Raw genomic sequence first — 18,833 nt, 5'->3', positions numbered from 1 at the left:
GGAAGAGTCAACATAGCGTTGTGAAAGGGAAACTCTGTTTGACAGATTTATGAAGAGTACTTTGAGGATGTAATAAGCAGGGTGGATAATGGGGAACCAGTAGACGTAGTGTATTGGGATTTCCAAAAGATATTTGATGAGGTGCCACACAAAAGCTTACAGCACACAGTAAGAGTTAATGGTGTTGGGAATGATACATTAGAATGGACAGAGTTTTGGCCAACTACCAATCAGCAAAAATGGATCATTTTCAGGTTGGCAAACTGTGATGAGTGGAGTGCCACAAGGAACAGTGCTAGGGCCTCAACTATTCCTGATCTATAATAATGACTTGGATGAAGTGGCCAACTGTATTGTAGCCAAATTTGCAGATGATACAAAAATAGGTGGGAAAACAAGTTGTGAGCAGCATACATAGATTCTGCAAAGAGATATAGATATGTAGTGAGTGGACAAAAATTTGGCAGATGGAGTATAATGTGGGAAAATGTCAATTTTGGCAGGAAAAATAGAAAAGCAGAATGTGTCATTTTCCATATTATGAAGTTTCAGTCAACACTTTAAAATTTTGAACACAGGCTATTAAAATGACTGCTGAAAACCATGTGATTTTTGGCATTTCAAGCTCCAGACATTACTGAGTCTCAAGCAAATACCTAATTATATATGGGCATTCACAGCCATCTGGGGAATCCACACATCCCCTTGTTTAAGGATGGACCTTCCAAAAAGAACTGTAGCATGCCAGCCAGCTAGTCTTTCTGTTTTACAATGGACAAAAGAAACATTGAAATTTAGTGTGTTAGATAAATGAAATGGATCCCCCATTGACCTTCCATTGCATTATGATGGTTCCTCATCCAAATTAGACTGGGTGAATTTCAAGGTGTCAAATATAAAATGTATAATTGACACACTACCCCTTTTTGGAAAAAGGTCTTTGAACTTGTACAAGTCACATGGTGGGGAAGCCATTTTGTTGTTTGCTTTAAAAATAACAGCAAGAATATGTTCTGGAGACAGAGTTCCATTGGAAATCCATCAAACCAGCTGCGAGTAATCTAAGCAGCCAAGATAATAAACGGCAATACCTTGAAAGTGGGGGAAGGACTCCCCCCAACCTTTTCCAACTTTAAGTTCACCTGAGAACCAACCTCCTGGAAATTCAACTACAAAGACTTGCAGCCTACTGAGAATCCTCTGCTTTACAAGACCTTCACTTCAACTTAAGCTTCAACTCATCTAAGGAACTACAGGCCTGTCACAAAAGAGATTGGGACAATCATAATTTGTATTGTTTTACTTTCATCTGTATCTAAGCTTTGTGTGTGAGAATCATTGAATGAGACATCACGTTTTAAACCTCTGGGGAAAGTCAGCGATAATAAATAACATTCTGAATTTTTAAAATTCACCAAAAGCTTGCTGCTAGGGTGGGATTATTTAAATTGGGACAATCACTAAGGGTAAGAAAACACACTCCTTACATACAAAACACACTGATCACAGCCAGTAAGAAAGCACATAAATTGTCTGTGACAATTATTTAAATAGACACTGCAGAATGGTGCAGTTGAAAGAGACCTGGGTGTCCTTGTACATGAATCACAAAAAATTAACATGCAGATGCAGCAAAAAATTAGGAAGGCAAATAGGATGTTGGTCTTAATGCAAGGGGGATGAAGTATGAAAGTATGAAATCTTGCTACAACCCTATAGGGCATTGGTGAGATTTCATCTAGAGTAGTGTATACAGTTTTGGCCTCCTTACTTAAGGAGGGAGATACTTGCACTAGAGATTTGGAGAAGGTTCACTAGGCTGATTCCGGGGATGAAAGGACTGGCTTATCAGGAAAGATTGTGCAGGTCGGCTTATACTCGCTGGAGTTTAGAAGAACGAGAAGTGATCTTATTGAAACATTTAAGATTCTGAGGGTGCTCAGCAGAGTGGATGCTGAGGGGGTGTTTTCCCCTTGTAGGGGAATCTAGAAATAAGGGGCAGTGTTTCAAAATAAGGGATCTCCCATTTAAGACAGAGATGAGCAGGAATTTCTGCTTGTAAAGGTTATTGGTCTTTGAAATTCTCTTCCACAGAGAACAGTGGAGGCTGGGTCATTGAATGTATTCAAGGCTGAGTTAGACAATATTTCATCTATAAAGGTGTCACAGGTTATGGGGGGGGGGGGGGGGGGGGGGGGGGGGGGGGTAGAGACAGAAAAATGGAGTTAAGACCACAATAGGGGAGGCAAGGCATAGTGGTATTTGTTGCTGGACTAGTAATCCAGAGACCCAGGGTAATGCTCTGGAACCCGGATTCAAATCCCACCATAGCAGAATTAAATGTCTAATGATGACCAATGAACCATTGTCAATTGTTGTATAAACCCATCTGGTTCACTAGGGAAGGAAATCTACTGCCCTTACCTCCAGACCCACACCAACGTGGTTGACTCTTAACTGCCCTCTAAGCAAGAGCTATTCAGGATGGGCAATAAATGCTGGCCTAGCCAGTGACACCCACATCCACATGAATGAATTTGCCTTAATGCAATGGGGATGAAGTATAAAAGTACGGAGGTCTTGCTACAACTGTACAGGGCATTGGTGAAACCTCTTCTCTGTGCCCTCAGCCCAACCAAGCTGCTTCATCAATGACCTTCCTTCCAACATAAGGCCAGAAGTGGGGATGTTCGCTGATGATTCGGCACCATTCACGATTCCTCAAATGCTGAAGCAGTTCATATCCAAATGCAGCAAGACCTGGACAATATAGAGGCTTGAGCTGACAAATGGCAAGTAATATTTGCACCACACAAGTGCCAGGCAATGGCCATCTCCAACAAGAGAGGATCTAATCATCACTCCTTGATTCCGAATGGGTGAAACTCAATGGCATTGCATTACCATCACTGTATCTCCCACTATCAACATCTCGGAGTTACCATTGACCAGAAACTGAACTGGACTAGCCATATAAATACAAGAGCAGGCCAGAGGCTAGGAATCCTGCAATGAGCAACTCACATCCTGACATCCCAAAGCCTGTCCACCAAGGCACAAGTCAGGGGTGAGATGGAATACTCCCCACTTCCCTGGATGAGTGCAGCTCCCACAACACTCAAGAAACTTAACACTGTCTAGGACCAAGCAGCCTGCTTGATTTGTACCACATCAACAACCATTCATTCCCTCCACAACCAATGTACAGTAGCAGCAGTGCGTACCATCTACAGGAATTCACCAAGGTAGTATCTTACAAACCCATGACCACTCAAGAAAGACAAGGGCAGCCGACACATGGGAACACCACCGCCTGGAAGCTCCCCTCCAAGTCACTCGCTACCCTGACTTGGAAGCACATTGCTGTTCCTTCATTGTCGCTGGGTCAAGATCCCGGAACTCCCTTCCTAACAGTACTGTGGGTGTACCGACACCACATGGACTTCAGCGGTTCAAGAAGGTAGCTCACCACCAAGGGCAACTAGGGACGGGCCAATAAATACTGGCCCAGCCAGCAAAGCCCACATCCCGTGAATTTAAAAAAATCAGATCGGCCACTAAGATAAAAACAAAATACTGCAGATACTCTGAAGAAGTTTCATACAGACTTCAAACATTAACTCCGTTTCTTTCTTCACAGATGCTGCCAGACCTGCTGAGTTTTTCCAGCTTTCCCTATTTTTATATCAGATCAGAAATGTTCTATTGAATGGTGCAGCAGGCTTGATTGGCCAAATGGCCTACTCCTGCTTCTATTCCTTATGATCTTTTGAATCCTGAACGTTTCAGAAATTATTTCTGTGGCCAAAAAGCTTCCAGTCTAAAAGTTCCCAATGAAAAATATTATAAAGTAGATTAAACAGCAATGCTTGCAGCAACAGAGTAATCTTAAAGCTGCTCTTGAAATAAGCAGTTCCTCTTTTTTTTCATTAACTCAACGTTTAACATTGTTTTGCCCAATAATAATTTATATAGAAGAACTTGAACTGGAATCTGGATGACTTATATGAAAGCCTGTAAACACTGGAAGCACAATGAGGCCAAGTCCATTGTACTTCTGCCGTCCATATTAGGCACAATAGCCAAAACAACGTGCAATTCACAGGAATAAAAATCGTGGACCCGAAAAGGGGAAGTAGCTCTGTATTCGAACCTCGTTGATTTGTTAAAAGGAAATACATTATAAACACATTTTTTTCTGTATTAATGGTAATAATTTCCGATTAAGAGCATTTATTATGCACCGTTCGGAGAGTATCGGCGACGTGAATATCGACTTTTAAAAAACAGAAGGCCATGTGTGTGTGTGGGTAACAAGTGCAGTTAGTGGGGCACAAACCTTCGCATGTATTGGGGAGTTTCACCCATTCGGAATCATCGTCGCCCCAGGCTAGCCCACAGAACAAGAGGAGGACTGAGATCAGCCTGGTCACGGTCTGCATAGTGCTGTGATCTTTAATGTAAAAAAAAACACAACAGTAAAAGTTACAAACATATGCAGTGGTTTTGTTTAAATGTCTTTTTTTAATAAAGCATAGGCTGGCTTGACTGAGAAATTGACACTTACCCGGTCCCATGGTCACATTGTATCCATTTCCTCCTCGCACCGACCAATCCCCGCATCCGCCGTGTCCTTTCCGACCAATCAATGGCAACTCTCACGGAGCACGCGCAGAGATCAGCGCTGTGTTTCAGGAGGCGGGGAGTGTTTGGAGAGAGAAAACTGAATGTGCAGCCAATAAATATATTAACACACCGCACGTATTTGTTTCCTACTTTAAAAAAATACAGAGAGCCTACGCTAATGGATTCTTGCATTTAAATACTGGCACCCAGAATAGGTTATCGTAGATGAATTTTCATCCCGATCCCATCCCTGTAACTAAAGCATTTTGTGAGCTTTGGGGGTATGTAAGCACGTTTGGGGTCTTGTAGCAGAATGGTAATGTTACTGGACGAGTAATCCAGAGGCCTGGCCTGATGCTCTGCAGTCATGTGCTCCAAATCCCACGTATAACAGCTGGGAAAATTTAAATTCAATTAATTAAGTAAATATGAAATGAAAACCTACTCAAGTCCATTAGGCAGGTCTGCACACAACATCCTTGAAACCCTGTTGGATGGTTCCCTGAACAGACTATCAAAGTCATATGGTAGAATGCCTCATCACCACAGCCTCTCCACCGCACGGCAACTGCAACAGAAATGCAGAGAGCAGCACCAACCCTTGTACATGGCCTCATTTGACCTCACGAAAGCCTTTGACACTGTCAACCACAAACGATCACAGAACACCCTCCTCCATTTTGGCTGCATCCAAAAGTTTGTCACCATCCTCCGCCTGCTCCACGATGACATGCAAGCCGTGATCCTAACCAATGGATCCACCACAGATCCAATCCACCATTCGAAACGAGGTCAAGCAAGGCTATGTCATCGCACCAACGCTCTTCTTGATCTTCTTTGCTGCAATGCTCCACCTCACGCCCAGCAAGCTCCCCGCTGGAGTGGAGTTAAACTACAGAACAAAATGAGTTCTGTGGGGCAGGAACAGGCTGACAGAATCGGTCTACCGGGATAGTCCTGTTTGTGGCTATTGGGGAGGAGGATTAACCGGGGTCAAGCAAGAGGTTAGCGGGAATCTGTTCAACCTCTGCCGCCTGCAGGCCAGGTCCAAGGTTGTCCCATCCTCTGTCATTGAACTCCAGTATGCAGACGATGCTTGCGTCTGCACACACTCAGAGGCCGAGCTCCAAGCTGTCAACACCTTCACCAATGTGTACGAAAGCATGGGCCTTACCCTTACATCTGTGAGACAAAGGTCATCTATCAACCTGCCCCCTCCACATCACATTGCATCCCCCCCCCTTACTAAAATCCATGATGAGGCCTTGGATAACGTGGACCACTTTCCATGCTGTTGGGACTTGTAGATCCCAGTTGCACACTTGTTGTGGGATGGCCGAGTTGGTACCATAGCTAGAGTTGATCTGCAGACACTTATTAGGTGGAAAACATTTTGTTTATTTACAAAGGTACTCAGCAGCTACTCATGTGTGCTTTCACATCAAACCCTATCTCCATACTACTGACTGTTATTTCTTTTCCCTTTATAGGTGCTAACTTCTGTATTTATCAAAAATTTTGTTTTTGGTTCACGCTATCCTCATAGTTTATTTCCATACAAGTTTATGATCATTCCCTCAATCTATTAAAAATGAACTGGTCTAAGTTACTTCCACCTTTTTTACTTTTAGTAATAATTGCCATTGGAGTTGGTTAGCCTTAGAAGCCAAATGGATAATATCTCTCTATAAGAAGTAAGGAGTGCCTGTGACTGAAGACTGCTCACTACAGAGGTAGCCCATGCTACTGTACTATTGGTTGCACAAGATCATGTGATCTTCCTTTATACCATCCTTCTTAAAGATATACTGCACATTAGATAAAACCATAATTACCACATCTCTCCCCTTTACTCAGAACATAGATCTTAAATTTACAATTACAATTTTCTCAAAATAACAAATTTATATTTATAAATAATTTGCAAATTCAGTCTTTCTGGTGGTTTCCTTAGGTGTGTGGAATGTCTCAGCTCTACAACTTCAGATGCTTTGTCAACAACCTCCTTTTCTGGAGTTGTCTGAACATCAGGTTCTTTGGCGGCACCTGCAGATATGTTTCCTTAACTCTTGCTGGTACATCACACACATCAGACATGTCTGATCAGCCATTGTTTCCAGGACTGTCACAGTCACTGACCTCATCTCCTCTGGAGATCTTCCCTCCACAGCTTCCAACCTCATAGTCTCCAAACCCCGAACAGCCAGCTCCTACCTCCTCCCCAAAGTCCACAAACAGGACTGTCCCGGTAGACCGATCGTGTCAGCCTGTTCCTGCCCCACGGAACTCATTTCTTCTAAACTTGACTCCATTCTCTATCCCCTTGTCCAGTCTCTTTCTACTTACATCCGTGATTCCTCTGATGCCCTATATCATATCAACAATTTCCAGTTCCTTGACTCCTCTTCACCATGGATGTCCAATCCCTCTACATCTCCATCTCCACCAGGATGATCTGAGGGCTCTCTGCTTCGTCCTTGAACAGAGGCCTGAACGATCCCCATCCACCACCACTCTCCTCCGTCTGGCTGAATTTGTTCTCTCACTGAACAATTTCTCCTTAAACTCATCTCACTTCCTCCAAATAAAAGATGTGGCTATGGATACCCGCATGGGCCCCAGTCTCTTTCTGGGGTATGTGGAACATTCCTTGTTCCAGTCCTACTCAGGCCCCCTTCCACAACTCTTTCTCCGGTACATCGATGACTGTTTCGGTGCTGCTTCATGCTCATGTCTGGACCTGGAAAAATGTATTAATTTTGCTTCCAGTTTTCACCCCTCCATTGCTTTCACATGGTCCATCACTGACACTCCCTTCCTTTCCTTGGCCTCTCTGTCTCAATTTCTGTTGATAGTCTGTCCACCAATATTCATTACAAGCCCACCGACTCCCACAGCTACCTCGACTACAACTCCTCACAACCTACTTCTCGTAAGACTCCAACCCACTCTCTCAGTTCCTTTGCCTCCGTCGCATCTGTTCCGATGATGCCACTTTCCAAACAGTGCTTCCTTAACTGAGGTTTCCCACCCACGGTGGTTGACAGAGCCTTCAACCGTGTATGACCCATCTCCTGTGCCTCTGCCCTCACACCTTCCTCTCCCTCCCAAAACCATGATAGGGTCCTCCTTGTCCTCACTTTTCACCCCACCAGCCTCCGCATTCAAAGGATCATCCTCTGCCATTTCCGCCAACTCCAGCATGATGCCACCATCAAACGCATCTTCCCTTCACCCCCCCCTATCAGCATTCCATAGGGACCATTCCCTCCGGGACACCCAGGTCCACTCCTCCATCACCCCCCACACCTCAACCCCCTCCCACTGCACATTCCCATGCAATCGCAGAAGGTGCAACACCTGCCCCTTTACTTCACCCCACCTCACGCTCTAAGGGCCCAAATATTCCTTTCAAGTGCAGCAAAGCTTCACTTGCACTTCCCTCAATTTAGTCTCTTGCATTCGCTGCTCCCAACGCGGTCTCCTCTACATTGGAGAGACCAAACACAGACTGGGTGACTGCTTTGCGGAACACCTTCGGTCTGTCCGCAAGCATGACCCAGACCTCCCTGTCACTTGCCATTTCATCACCCTGCTCTCATGCCCACATGTCCGTCCTAGGCCAGCTGCAATGTTTTAGTGAAGCTCAACGCAAACTGGAGGAACAGCACCTCATCTTCCGATTAGGCACTTCACAGCCTTCCAGGCTTAACATTAAGTTCAACAACTTCAGATCATGAGCTCTCTCCTCCATCCTCATCCCCTTTTGATCCCCTTTTTTCAAATGTTTATTTTTAAATTTTTATATATATATATTTTTCCCACCTATTTGTTATTTTTTTAAATTTCTATTCATTGTTTTATCCCCAACTTTAAGCCTATTTCCATTTTTTTTCGCACAATGTCCCCTCCCTCCACCCTCACTAGAGCCATCTATCAATTGCTCATTCTGCTTTCTACTCTTAATGTCATCATCAGCACCTCCTTTAGCCAGTATCACTGCCATCAACACCCCTTCGACCATTTGTTTATGACATCTTTTGCAATCTCCCCTTTGTCTCCACCTATCACTGGCCTTCTACCTGTCCCATCCCCCTTAAACAGTATATATTTCACCACATTTTTACTTCTCTTTAGTTCTGAAGAAGAGTCAAAATGTTAACTCTGTCTTTCTCTCCACAGATGCGGTCAGACCTGTTGAGCTTTTCCAGCAATTTTTGTTTTTGTTTCAGACATGTCTGTACTGGGTTGAGTTCTCTCAACAGGACATGTTGACCCAGTCGTGAACACTGGTGGAATTGTTTCTTGGTGATTCATTTCTCTCTTCCTTAGATGACCCACATGTCTCCGTATGACTCGGCCTTCCACCTCCACGTGGTAAGATAGAGGTCCAGTCACAGCACTTATTTCACCCGGTAACCACTTTGGTCATCCTGCAAAGTTCTTCACGTATACCGTCTCTCCCAAGGTAAATTCCCTCTCATGACTATGCCAGTCATGTCTAGTTTTCTGGCTTCCCTTTCCACCTTTCCCTTTAAATTCAGCATTATTAAGCTCAATCTTGTCCTGAGACGGCATTTCATCAATAAATGTGACACCTGTTGTTGTGTGAGGGGTGGTCCTATAATGGAAAAAAAATGCGTGCTAGCTTGGTTGATAAGGAATCTCCAGTTAATTTTTTCGTGCCTGACTTGAACGTTTGAACTGCCCTTTTGGTCGTTTGAGGAAGGGTGGTACAGTGCAGTTTTCACATTGAATGATACCATTGAGGCTGATAAACTGTTGAAACTCAGTACTAGTAAATGCTGTGCCATTCTCAGAAATGACTATTTCTGGTAACCCATTAATGGCAAAACTTTGATGTAGCTTCTTAATTATAGCAGAAGACATTGGTGACTTCACCTCATATATGCCCATCCATTTTGAGTGGGTATCAACAATGAGCAGAAATATTGTTCCCATGAAAGATCCCACATAGTTAATGTATAATTGTACCCATGGCCTTCCTGGCCATTCCCAAGGGTGCTGTTGAAGGTAACTTTTGGCAATTGCTGACACTGCATACAATACTTCACTAAGTTCTCTATTTCGCCATCCATCCCAGGCCATCATGGATAGCTGCATGCTATGGTCTTCATTCGGGAAATTCCGGGATGTGCACTGTGTAGTTCAATTAACAATGGCTTTCTTCCCTTTGGAAGAACTATCACTCGTGCTCCCCACAATAAGATGCCATCCTGCTGATTATTTCATGTCTTCTGTTGAAGTACAGTTTCATTTCTTCAGATATGGGCTCCTGTGACCAACCGTGCAGCACTTGTTCTGGTACTTGAGATAAGGCTGTGTCCTGACTTGTCCAGTGTTTGATCTGTCCAGCACATACTGGCCAGGAATCTAAGAAATTTAACAATAAAACAAGTTCTTGTGGAACTGGGATATCCTCATCACTTTCTTGTGAAGGCAACTGACAAAGTGCATCAGCGTTTGCAATTTGATTTCCAGGCCTATGTACAAAAGTATATTTGTATGTTGCCAGGATTAAAGCCTTATTTGTGTTTCTGTGTCTTCTTTTTACCTGCCTTCTTTGTTCTAGCACTGACTTAAAACATGGCCTTCTTTTCAATTTCAATATTAGCCAGACTGCTCTCAGATGCAAGTCCGACTTGAGTGAACTCAGTGGTTGAGTCTCCCAGAATTTCATCATCTGTCTGCTTCTTAGAAAATTCTGCAACTTTTGCCACCAAAGCCTCTTTGGTTTTGTTTAGTTGATTCTTCAGCTCTTCCATCTCTTTTTTATATTTGTTTGCAGCCTCCTGGAAAATCCAGAATTGCTGTGTCTTCTCTGTTAGCTCATCCTTTAGTTTATTCAGAGAAGTGTTGAATTCTTTCTGTTTCTTTTCATACTTTTCTAGTGGTTCAAACTTTGACCTGAGGGAATCTTGTAGTGTATGAAGGTCTTTCAGCTGGTTTTCTTTTAGCTTTCAAAGGTTGCTCACCTCATCTTGAACTCTGTCATCAAGCATGGTCTCCTAGAGTTCCTTCTGCTGTTCTACCATGTTTTGGCTTAAGACATGCTGCGTTTCTTCAGGTTGTTGAGTCCTTACACACTCCTTTTCCAAAACAGGAATGCTTCCAGCTTCTTTTTGGAATCTCAGTGGCTGATCAAGGTTGATTTCCCTTAGCCAGTTTTCCCCTAGAAGGCTTGGTCCTCTGCCTCTCAATACCAACACTGGCAGCTTAGTTGATTGGCTTCTGTAGTGGACCATTATTCTCCTTATGTCTTTGACTTGGATGTCTTCACCCATGTATGTTTTAAATTTGGCATCAGTTTCTTCTAAATTTAATTGATGTTCACCATAATTCAGATATCTGAAGGTACCGTAGTGTAAGCTCCTATGTTCACTTCCATTCTAATAGGTCTGCCATTTACCTTCACTGTTACATATATTGGTTCTGCCTTTCCAACCTTCAAATTAAACAATGAATAAATATCTGAATTTGTTGCTTCAGGCTCTTCTACATGGTAGATCTCACAGGGTTTTTTTCTTTTGTTTGAAAGTCTGCCTGATTCTTTCCTTGCACTGTCTCGTTATGTGTCCATTTTGATGACAATAAAATAATTCATTTTTTTAAACTGCCAATCATTATAAAACTGCTTGTTTCCACCTCTATTTTATTTATTCCTTGTTTTCGCTGCTAAGTCATTTCTTTTTACTTTTCTGCTAGTGATGGCTGTTTCCTGCTTCTCGGCAGAGTCTTCCATTTTCGCTTCCTTTTTGGCTGGTGCTTCCCGCTCGATGTGGAGGACAGTGCCATTTTGCACTCCCTGTATGGCTTTTAAATCCCTTACTGCACTTTCCATGGCCAGTGCTTTCGCTAGCACCTTCTTAAAATCCAAATTTGTTTCAGACAGCAATCTCTTCTGAATCACGCCCTGATTCATACCACACATTAAATGATCTCTGAGCATGTCGCTTAAAGATGTATCAAACTCACAATGTTCCATTAATTGTTTCAAACTTGCCATAACAAGCAACTGTCTCACCAGGGGCTCTAATTCTCGAGTTAAACTTGAACCATTGCATCATTTCTGAAGACTTTGGCTGGTAAGGACCCTTCACAAGGTCAACCAATTCATCAACATTTTTTGAATTTGGGGCACTGGTTGCGGTCAAACTTAGAATCTAGCAGTAGTCTTTATTTCCAAATGTAGATAAGAGGATTGCTTGCCTCTTCTCTTCCCCCACAATCTTGTTCACTTGGAAAAAGAAAGTGAAGCATTTAATATGATGAGGCCAATTGTCCATGACTGGATTGGAAGGATCAATTCCTCTGAATTGCAGCATTCTGTGAAGGCATTGCTTTGACGATTTCTACTTACAATTACTGTGCAAGATACAGCCCGACTTCGTTTCCATTAAATTATTTTACTCTGGGCACCAGTTTGTTGTATCTTCACTTTTTCCTCACTTTATCCTCATTTTATCCTCATCACCAGTTTGCTGGGACTTGTAGATCCCAATTGCACGCTTGTCGTGGGGTGGCCAAGTTGATAGAGTTGATCAGCAGACACTTCATAGGTGGAAAACATTCTGTTTATTTATAAAGGTACTCAGCAGCTACTCAGGCATGCTTTCACATCAAACCCTATCTCCATAGTACTGACTACTAACTACAGACTGCTGACTACAGATAGCCCGTGCTACTCTTCTATTGGTTACACAAGATCATGTGATCTTCCTTTGTAACATCCCTCTTAAAGTTATACTACACATTAGATAAAACCGTAATTGCCACACATACCTTGGAAGCCTACTGTCAACAAGGGCAGATGTTGACGACGTGGTTCCACACTGCCTTCGTTGTGCCAGCACAGCCTTCCTCCACCATGGAGGAAGAATATTTGAAGACCAGAACCTCAAACCCAGCACCAAGCTCATGGTCTACAGAGCAGTAGTGATACCCGCCCTCCTATATGGTTCAGAGATGTGCATTATATACAGCAGGCACCACAAAACCCTGGACAAGTACCACCAGCGCTGCCTCTGCAAGATCCCACAAATCTATTGGCAGAATAGTTGCACCAACATCAGTGTTCTTGCTCAGGCCAACATCTCCAGCATCGAAGCATTAACCGCGCTTGATCAGCTCTGCTGGGTGGGACACATCATCTGCGTGCCTGACACGAGACGCCCAAAACAAACTCTCTACCTGGAGCTTTGACATGGCAAGCGAGCCCCAGGAGGGCAGAGGAAACACTTCAAGGACATCCTCAAAGTCTCCTTGAGAAAATGCAACATCCCCACCGGCACCTGGGAATACCTCGCCCAAGACCGCCCGAGGTGGAGGGAAAATATCCGGAAAGGAGCTGAGTCTCATCACCAAGGGCAAGTTGAAGCCAAGCATTGACAGATAAAAGAGCGCATGGCAACCCGGGCACCCTACCTACCCATTTCCCCTACCACCATCTGCCCAACCTGTGGCAAAGACTGTAGATCATACATTGGACTCTTCAGTCACCTGAGAACTCACTTTTTGTGTGGAAGCAAGTCATCCTCGACCCCAAGGGACTGCCTAAGAAGAAGAAGGCTGGCGGTAAGAAGAGTCTTCCCCGTCAGATCCTTCTTGCATGCCTGGAGCCTTAACTCTCTCTGCGTGTTGCCCTCCAGGTGGCTGTGGTGAGGAAGAGACTGTTTCTACCTCCTTCTGGAATGTGTCTTTGCAAAGCAGGCCTGGAAAAAGATGCAGTAGTTTTTGTTGAGATTCATCCTGAGCAACTCTGTGATGCAGGACTCTGTGCTCCACAGGCTGTTCCCAGGGACACAGAGCAAGACAAACATCATCTGCTACTGGAGGATCATCATCTCAGTGAAATTTGCCTTTCCGTCTGCCTGAAACTTGTGAGTCTTACAGTTCAAAGAGTTGTCCATGACTCAAGTGTTGCAGACTAGCACTTTCCAAGGTCCAGGACAATGTGCTGAAGGCAGCACTAAAGTCCAGAACACAAAAGCTCAATGGGGATAGGATACTAAGGTCCTCCTGCCATTGTATACCAAGGAGCTGGAAACTGTAAAACTCCTTGGGTGGTATCTTTGTCATGGAATGTGTTTTGTAAATATCACTGTAATTGCAATTGTATTGAGGCACTTCAGAGTGACATAAAATGTATGGTAAGAGCTTGGATTGTATTGCACTTTCGTTAATGTCCAGTATGAACTGCAATCAAGTGTAATTCTATAAATTTAAAAGAAAAGCATATTTTTGGAAAAAATATAGAACATAGGTACAGAAATAGGCCCTTTAGCTCCTCTAGTTTGTTTTGCTGCTCAATAGAATGATAGCTGATCTGCAACCTTACTATCTACTCACCCACCTTTATCCCATATTCTTTAATACCTTTGGCTAAAAAAGATACATCAATATTTAGGGATGATGGTGGTGTAGTACTAATTCAGTGTTCCAGTGAATGCTCTGGGGACATGGATTCAAATCCTGCCATGGCATTGGTGGAATTTGAATTCTGTTAATAAACCTAGAATTAAAAGCTAATCTCAGTAATGGTGACCATGAAGCTATCAGTGATTGTTTTAAAACCCCATCTGGTTCACTCATAAGAATATAAGAACTAGGAGCAGGAGTAGGCAATTCAGCCCCTCAAGCCTGCCTTGCCATTCATTACAATCATGGCTGATCTTATTTCAGCCTCAACTCCAATTTCCTGCCCCCTCCACATAACCTTTCAACCCGTTACTAATTAAAAATCTGTCTATCTCCTCCTTAAATTTATTCAGCATCCACTGCACTCTGAGGTAGTGAATTCCACAGATTCATGACCCTTTGAGAAAAGTAATGCCTCCTCATCTCTGATTTAAATCTACCACCCCTTAGCCTAAAACGATGGCCTCTCATTCTAGAATGCCCCAGAAGGGGCAACATCCGCTCCACGTCTACTTTGTCTATCCCCTTTAACACCTGATATACCTCAATTAGATCTCCTCTCCTCCTTCTAAACTCACTTGAGTATAGGCCTAAACTTCTCAATCTCTCCTCATAAGACAAGACCCGCATCTCAGGAATCAATCTAGTGAACCTCCTCTGAACCGCCTCCAGTGCAACTACATCTTTCCTCAAGTAAGGGGACCAAAACTGTGCAGAGTACTCCAGGTGCCCTTTAGGGAAGGAAATCTGCCAACTTTACTTGGTCTAGTCTGGCCTGTGACACCAGATCCACAGAAATGTGGTTGACTTTTAACTGTCACAAGCCACTCAGTTCAAGGGCAATTAAGGCTGAGCAACAAATGCTGGCCTTGCCAGAGGTGCCCACATGCCCTGAAAGAAAAAAAAAATCGATTTAAATTTACCAATTGATATAGCAACAATTGCCATTTGTGGAAGAGAGTTACAAGAGAATTCTATGTGTAGGAGTATTTCCTAATTTCATTCTTGGAAGACTCTAATTTTTTATACTATCCAACCAAAAGAAATAGTTTTTTTCTATCTGCCCTATCTGTTCCCCATAATATCTTGAAAGCCCTGATCAAATCACCACTTAAAATTCCAGCAGTAACCTCTGCTCATGACTAAACACTTGGAGTCCAGGTATTATTCTGGTAACATGCACTGTGCTTCCTCTAAGGCCAATAAATCCTTCCTAAGGTGTGGTGTCCAGAATGGCTCACAGTACTCTAGGTGTGATCTAATCAGGGCTTTGTGAAGCTGAAGCATGACTTCTAACCCCTTGTATTCTAATCTTCTAGATATAAAGGGCAGCATTCCAATAACCTTCTTGATTATTTTCTATACTTGCTCATGACATTTGAATAGTTTATATACATAGGTCCCCAAGTATCTTTGGACTTCCATTGTTTCTAGCTTTCCACAATTTGGAAAGTATATTTCAACCTTTTTTAGGTCCAATGTAAATGATTTGTCCTTATTATGATCCATTTGCCACAGTTTAATCCGTTCACTTAATCTATTAATATTATCTTGTAATTTTATGCTTCCATCCGCACAGCTTACAATGGCACCTATCTCTGTGTCATCGACAAACTTGGATATGTAGCTTTTGATCCCATCATCTAAGCTGGTAATAAAAATGTTGAATAGTTGAAACGCCCACACAAAGATTAGTGAGAAGCCACTAGTCACATCCTGACAATTAGATTACCTGCCCATTATCCCTCCTTTGTCTCCTGCTGTTCAGCCAATTTCCCAACAAGGTCACTATTTTGCCTTCAATTCCACGAGCTTCAACATTAGCTAACAGTATCTTTCAAGGGATTTTGTCAAATGTCTTCTGGAAGTCCATAAAAATAACCTTCATAGCCATTCCCCTTGTCCACTGCACCCTGCTCTGAAGAAGAGTCATATGAACGCGAAACGTTGGCCAGAATTTTGATGTCAGCGTGTGGGGGCGGGCCAATGCATGAAATGATGCGTGGTGATGTCGGACGTGTGTCCTGATGTCATCGCACATCATTTAGATATTACGTTCGTCGGGTGGGCGCCGGAGGCAGCTGCGTGCTCTCCAAACTGTCAATGGGCTATTAAGGCCATTAAAAAACCAAATAAAGTAGTTATCAACGCTGCCCGTCCAATCTTAAAGTTGGCGGACAGGCGAAGAGCCCAAGCGGCCTTCGTGTTTTTCAGGAAACCTCATCCACGGGCAGGATGTGGTTTCCTGAAGGTTTTAAAGTTATTAATTAACTTTTGCACAATTCACAAACATGTCCCAGCTCATGTGACACTGAGAGGGCTGCTTAAATAATTTTTAACTTTATTATATAAAAGCTTTTATTATGTACTTAATCTCCCTGAGGCAGCTCCATGCCTCAGGGAGATTCCTGAGCTCTTTTGCATGCATGTGTGAAAGTGCGCAGGGCCCAACTCTCCCTCCTCCCTGTGCCCGCACAGCGCTACCGGCCGTGTGTCATGCTGGGCGGGCCTTAATTGGTCTGCCCATTTTAAATGGCGGCACGCAGCTGATCGTGGGCAGTGATCGGCTCCGTGCCCGCTCCCAACCGGCCCGCCCGACATGCAGAAAATTGTCCCCTTTAACTCTGTTTCTCTCTCCACAGAGGCTGCCAGACCTGCTGAGTTTTCCAGCATTGTCTGTTTTCATTCTCCCTGTCCACTACTTCAGCCACCTCTTCAGAAAAACTAAATCAAGTTTGTCAGACATGTCTTACCCTTTATAAACCAATGCTGGCTCTCTGATCAGCTGAAAACTTTCTAGATGTTCAGTCATCCTACCCTTAATTATAGACTCTAGCAATTTCCTGGTTTCCTTCCATTATCTTTCTTAATAGTGGAGTGGCACGTACAATTTTCCAATCTAAATGAACAATTCCCAAATTCTGATTTAGGGCATCTGCAATGCTCTCACTGACTTCCTTTAAAATCCTGGAATGGGAACCATTTGGTCCAGCTAACTCTTTAATTTAAGAAGGATATAAAAACAGACATTTCGGTGTGATCTAGCATTGATTGCTGGCAATTTGGGTGCGCAAGGAAGTCTTAATCTCCTTGTAAAAATCTGATTTTGTTTGTATTTAGCATTTAACTGAAATTTACTGTTTAAATTCTAAATTTCCCAGCTGTAAGCAGGGTTTTAGAGCTCTACTACAAGAGCAGCTGAAGTTATTTAATTAAGGAAAGCTGCTTAAACCAGTTTTTCTGTAACTGCTGTCAGCTAATTCTTTAGTTTGAGAAGGATATAATACAGACATTTCAGTGCAACTTAGCAGAGTGCAACTTTGAACAGAGTGCTGGGTGATTAAGGGAATTAGGGGAATTGGTGCTCTTTTCCTTTTGCCTTTTCTAACTTTTTCTCCCTGTAAGAATTGGTTCTTACTCTACTACAGGGGAAGAAGCTAGCTGTTTGGAAAGTATTCAGTAAGCGTCTGGTAAGTGGTTAAGGTCTATTCTATTCCTGAGGTTTAACATAGTACAGCAACTGCTGGTAAGGTTAATAAAATATATTTAAAAAAATAAAATAATTAATTGAATAAAATAATTCAAGTAGTTCATAAAGTCATATTAAAGATGGCAGGACAGGTGAAATGTCATGGCTGCAGCATGTGGGTGCTCCTGGATGCCAGTGCAATCCAGGGCAAACACATCTGCGATAAATGTTTGCGGCTTGAGGAGCTTCAGGTCAACATTATTGCGACACATTAGGGAGGTGTAAGGTTACCTTTGTACCAGGAGGCAGTCACAACTCTTAGGACAGGGTCTTCTGATTTGGTCAGTGGTCAAGGTCAGGAGAGTATGGCTGTGAGTGAGGCAGGTAAGGGGCCCAGAGAGCAAGAATGCAGGAGCCTCAGTCCTTTGCTTTTGTCCAACAGGCCCGAAGTTCTTTCAGCTTGTTTGGATGAGAACGGGGGCTGCAGGATGGATGAGCTGACTGACCATGTAACCATGGTACAGGAAGCCACTTAAGTGGGGGTAGCAAAAAGGAATGTAATGGTAGTAGGGGACAGTACAATGAGTGGGATTAACACTGTTCTCTGCAGCAAAGAGCGAGAGCCCAGAAGGCTCTGTTGCCTGCCCAGTGCTAAGGTTTGGGATATCTGCTCAGGGCTGGATAGGAACTTGCAGTGGGCGAGGGAGGATTCAGTCATCGTGGTCCATGTAGGAACCAATGAGATAGGTAGAACTAGGGAAGAGGCTCTGCATAGTCAGTTTGGGGATCTTGACACCAAATTAAGAAGCAGAACCTCAGAGGTAATAATCTCTGGATTATTAGTTGAACCAAATGCACCTTTTTTTTTCTATTTGATCATGGATGTGGGTGTCGTTGGCTAGGCCAGCATTTACTGCCCATCCCTAATTGCCCTTGTTCAGAGAGCATTTTTTTTAAAGCGTCAACCACCACATTGTTGTAGGTCTGGAGTCACATGTAGGCCAGAGCGGGTAAGGGCAGCAGATTTCCTTCCCTAAAGGACATTAAAACCAGATGGGTTTTTACAACAATTGACAATGGTTTTGTGGTCATCATTAGACTTTTAATTCCAGATTTTTATTGAATTCAAATTCCACCATCTGCCATGGTGGGATTCGAACCCAGGTTCCCCAGGGCATTACCCTGCGTCCCTGGATTACTAGTCCATTAGGATAGGGCAAATAAGATTAGAGAAATGAATGCATAGCTCAAAGACTGGTGTGGGAGAAGTGGGTTCTGGTTCATGGAGCACTGGCACCAG

At 43.3% G+C, this 18,833-nt stretch overlaps 1 protein-coding gene across 1 annotated transcript in view; it reads right to left on the bottom strand.

Annotated features, from left to right (window-relative positions):
* cnpy3 (canopy FGF signaling regulator 3) overlaps positions 1-4,722 on the bottom strand; it is a 44,617-nt gene extending 39,895 nt beyond the window's left edge. The window contains exons 1-2 of the mRNA XM_041194712.1: positions 4,568-4,722; positions 4,340-4,453 (exon numbers count right to left, since the gene is read on the bottom strand). Coding sequence (XP_041050646.1) covers positions 4,340-4,453; positions 4,568-4,577 — 124 coding nt within the window. The 5' untranslated portion in view covers positions 4,578-4,722. The remainder of the gene's footprint in view (positions 1-4,339; positions 4,454-4,567) is intronic.
* Between the last annotated feature and the right edge of the window lie 14,111 nt (positions 4,723-18,833).

The sequence above is a fragment of the Carcharodon carcharias genome, chromosome 9, assembly GCF_017639515.1.
Source record: "Carcharodon carcharias isolate sCarCar2 chromosome 9, sCarCar2.pri, whole genome shotgun sequence".
Classification (NCBI taxonomy): Eukaryota; Metazoa; Chordata; class Chondrichthyes; order Lamniformes; family Lamnidae; genus Carcharodon; species Carcharodon carcharias.
Note: the sequence above shows the minus strand (reverse complement) of the source record. Positions and strands in the feature narration are given on the sequence as shown.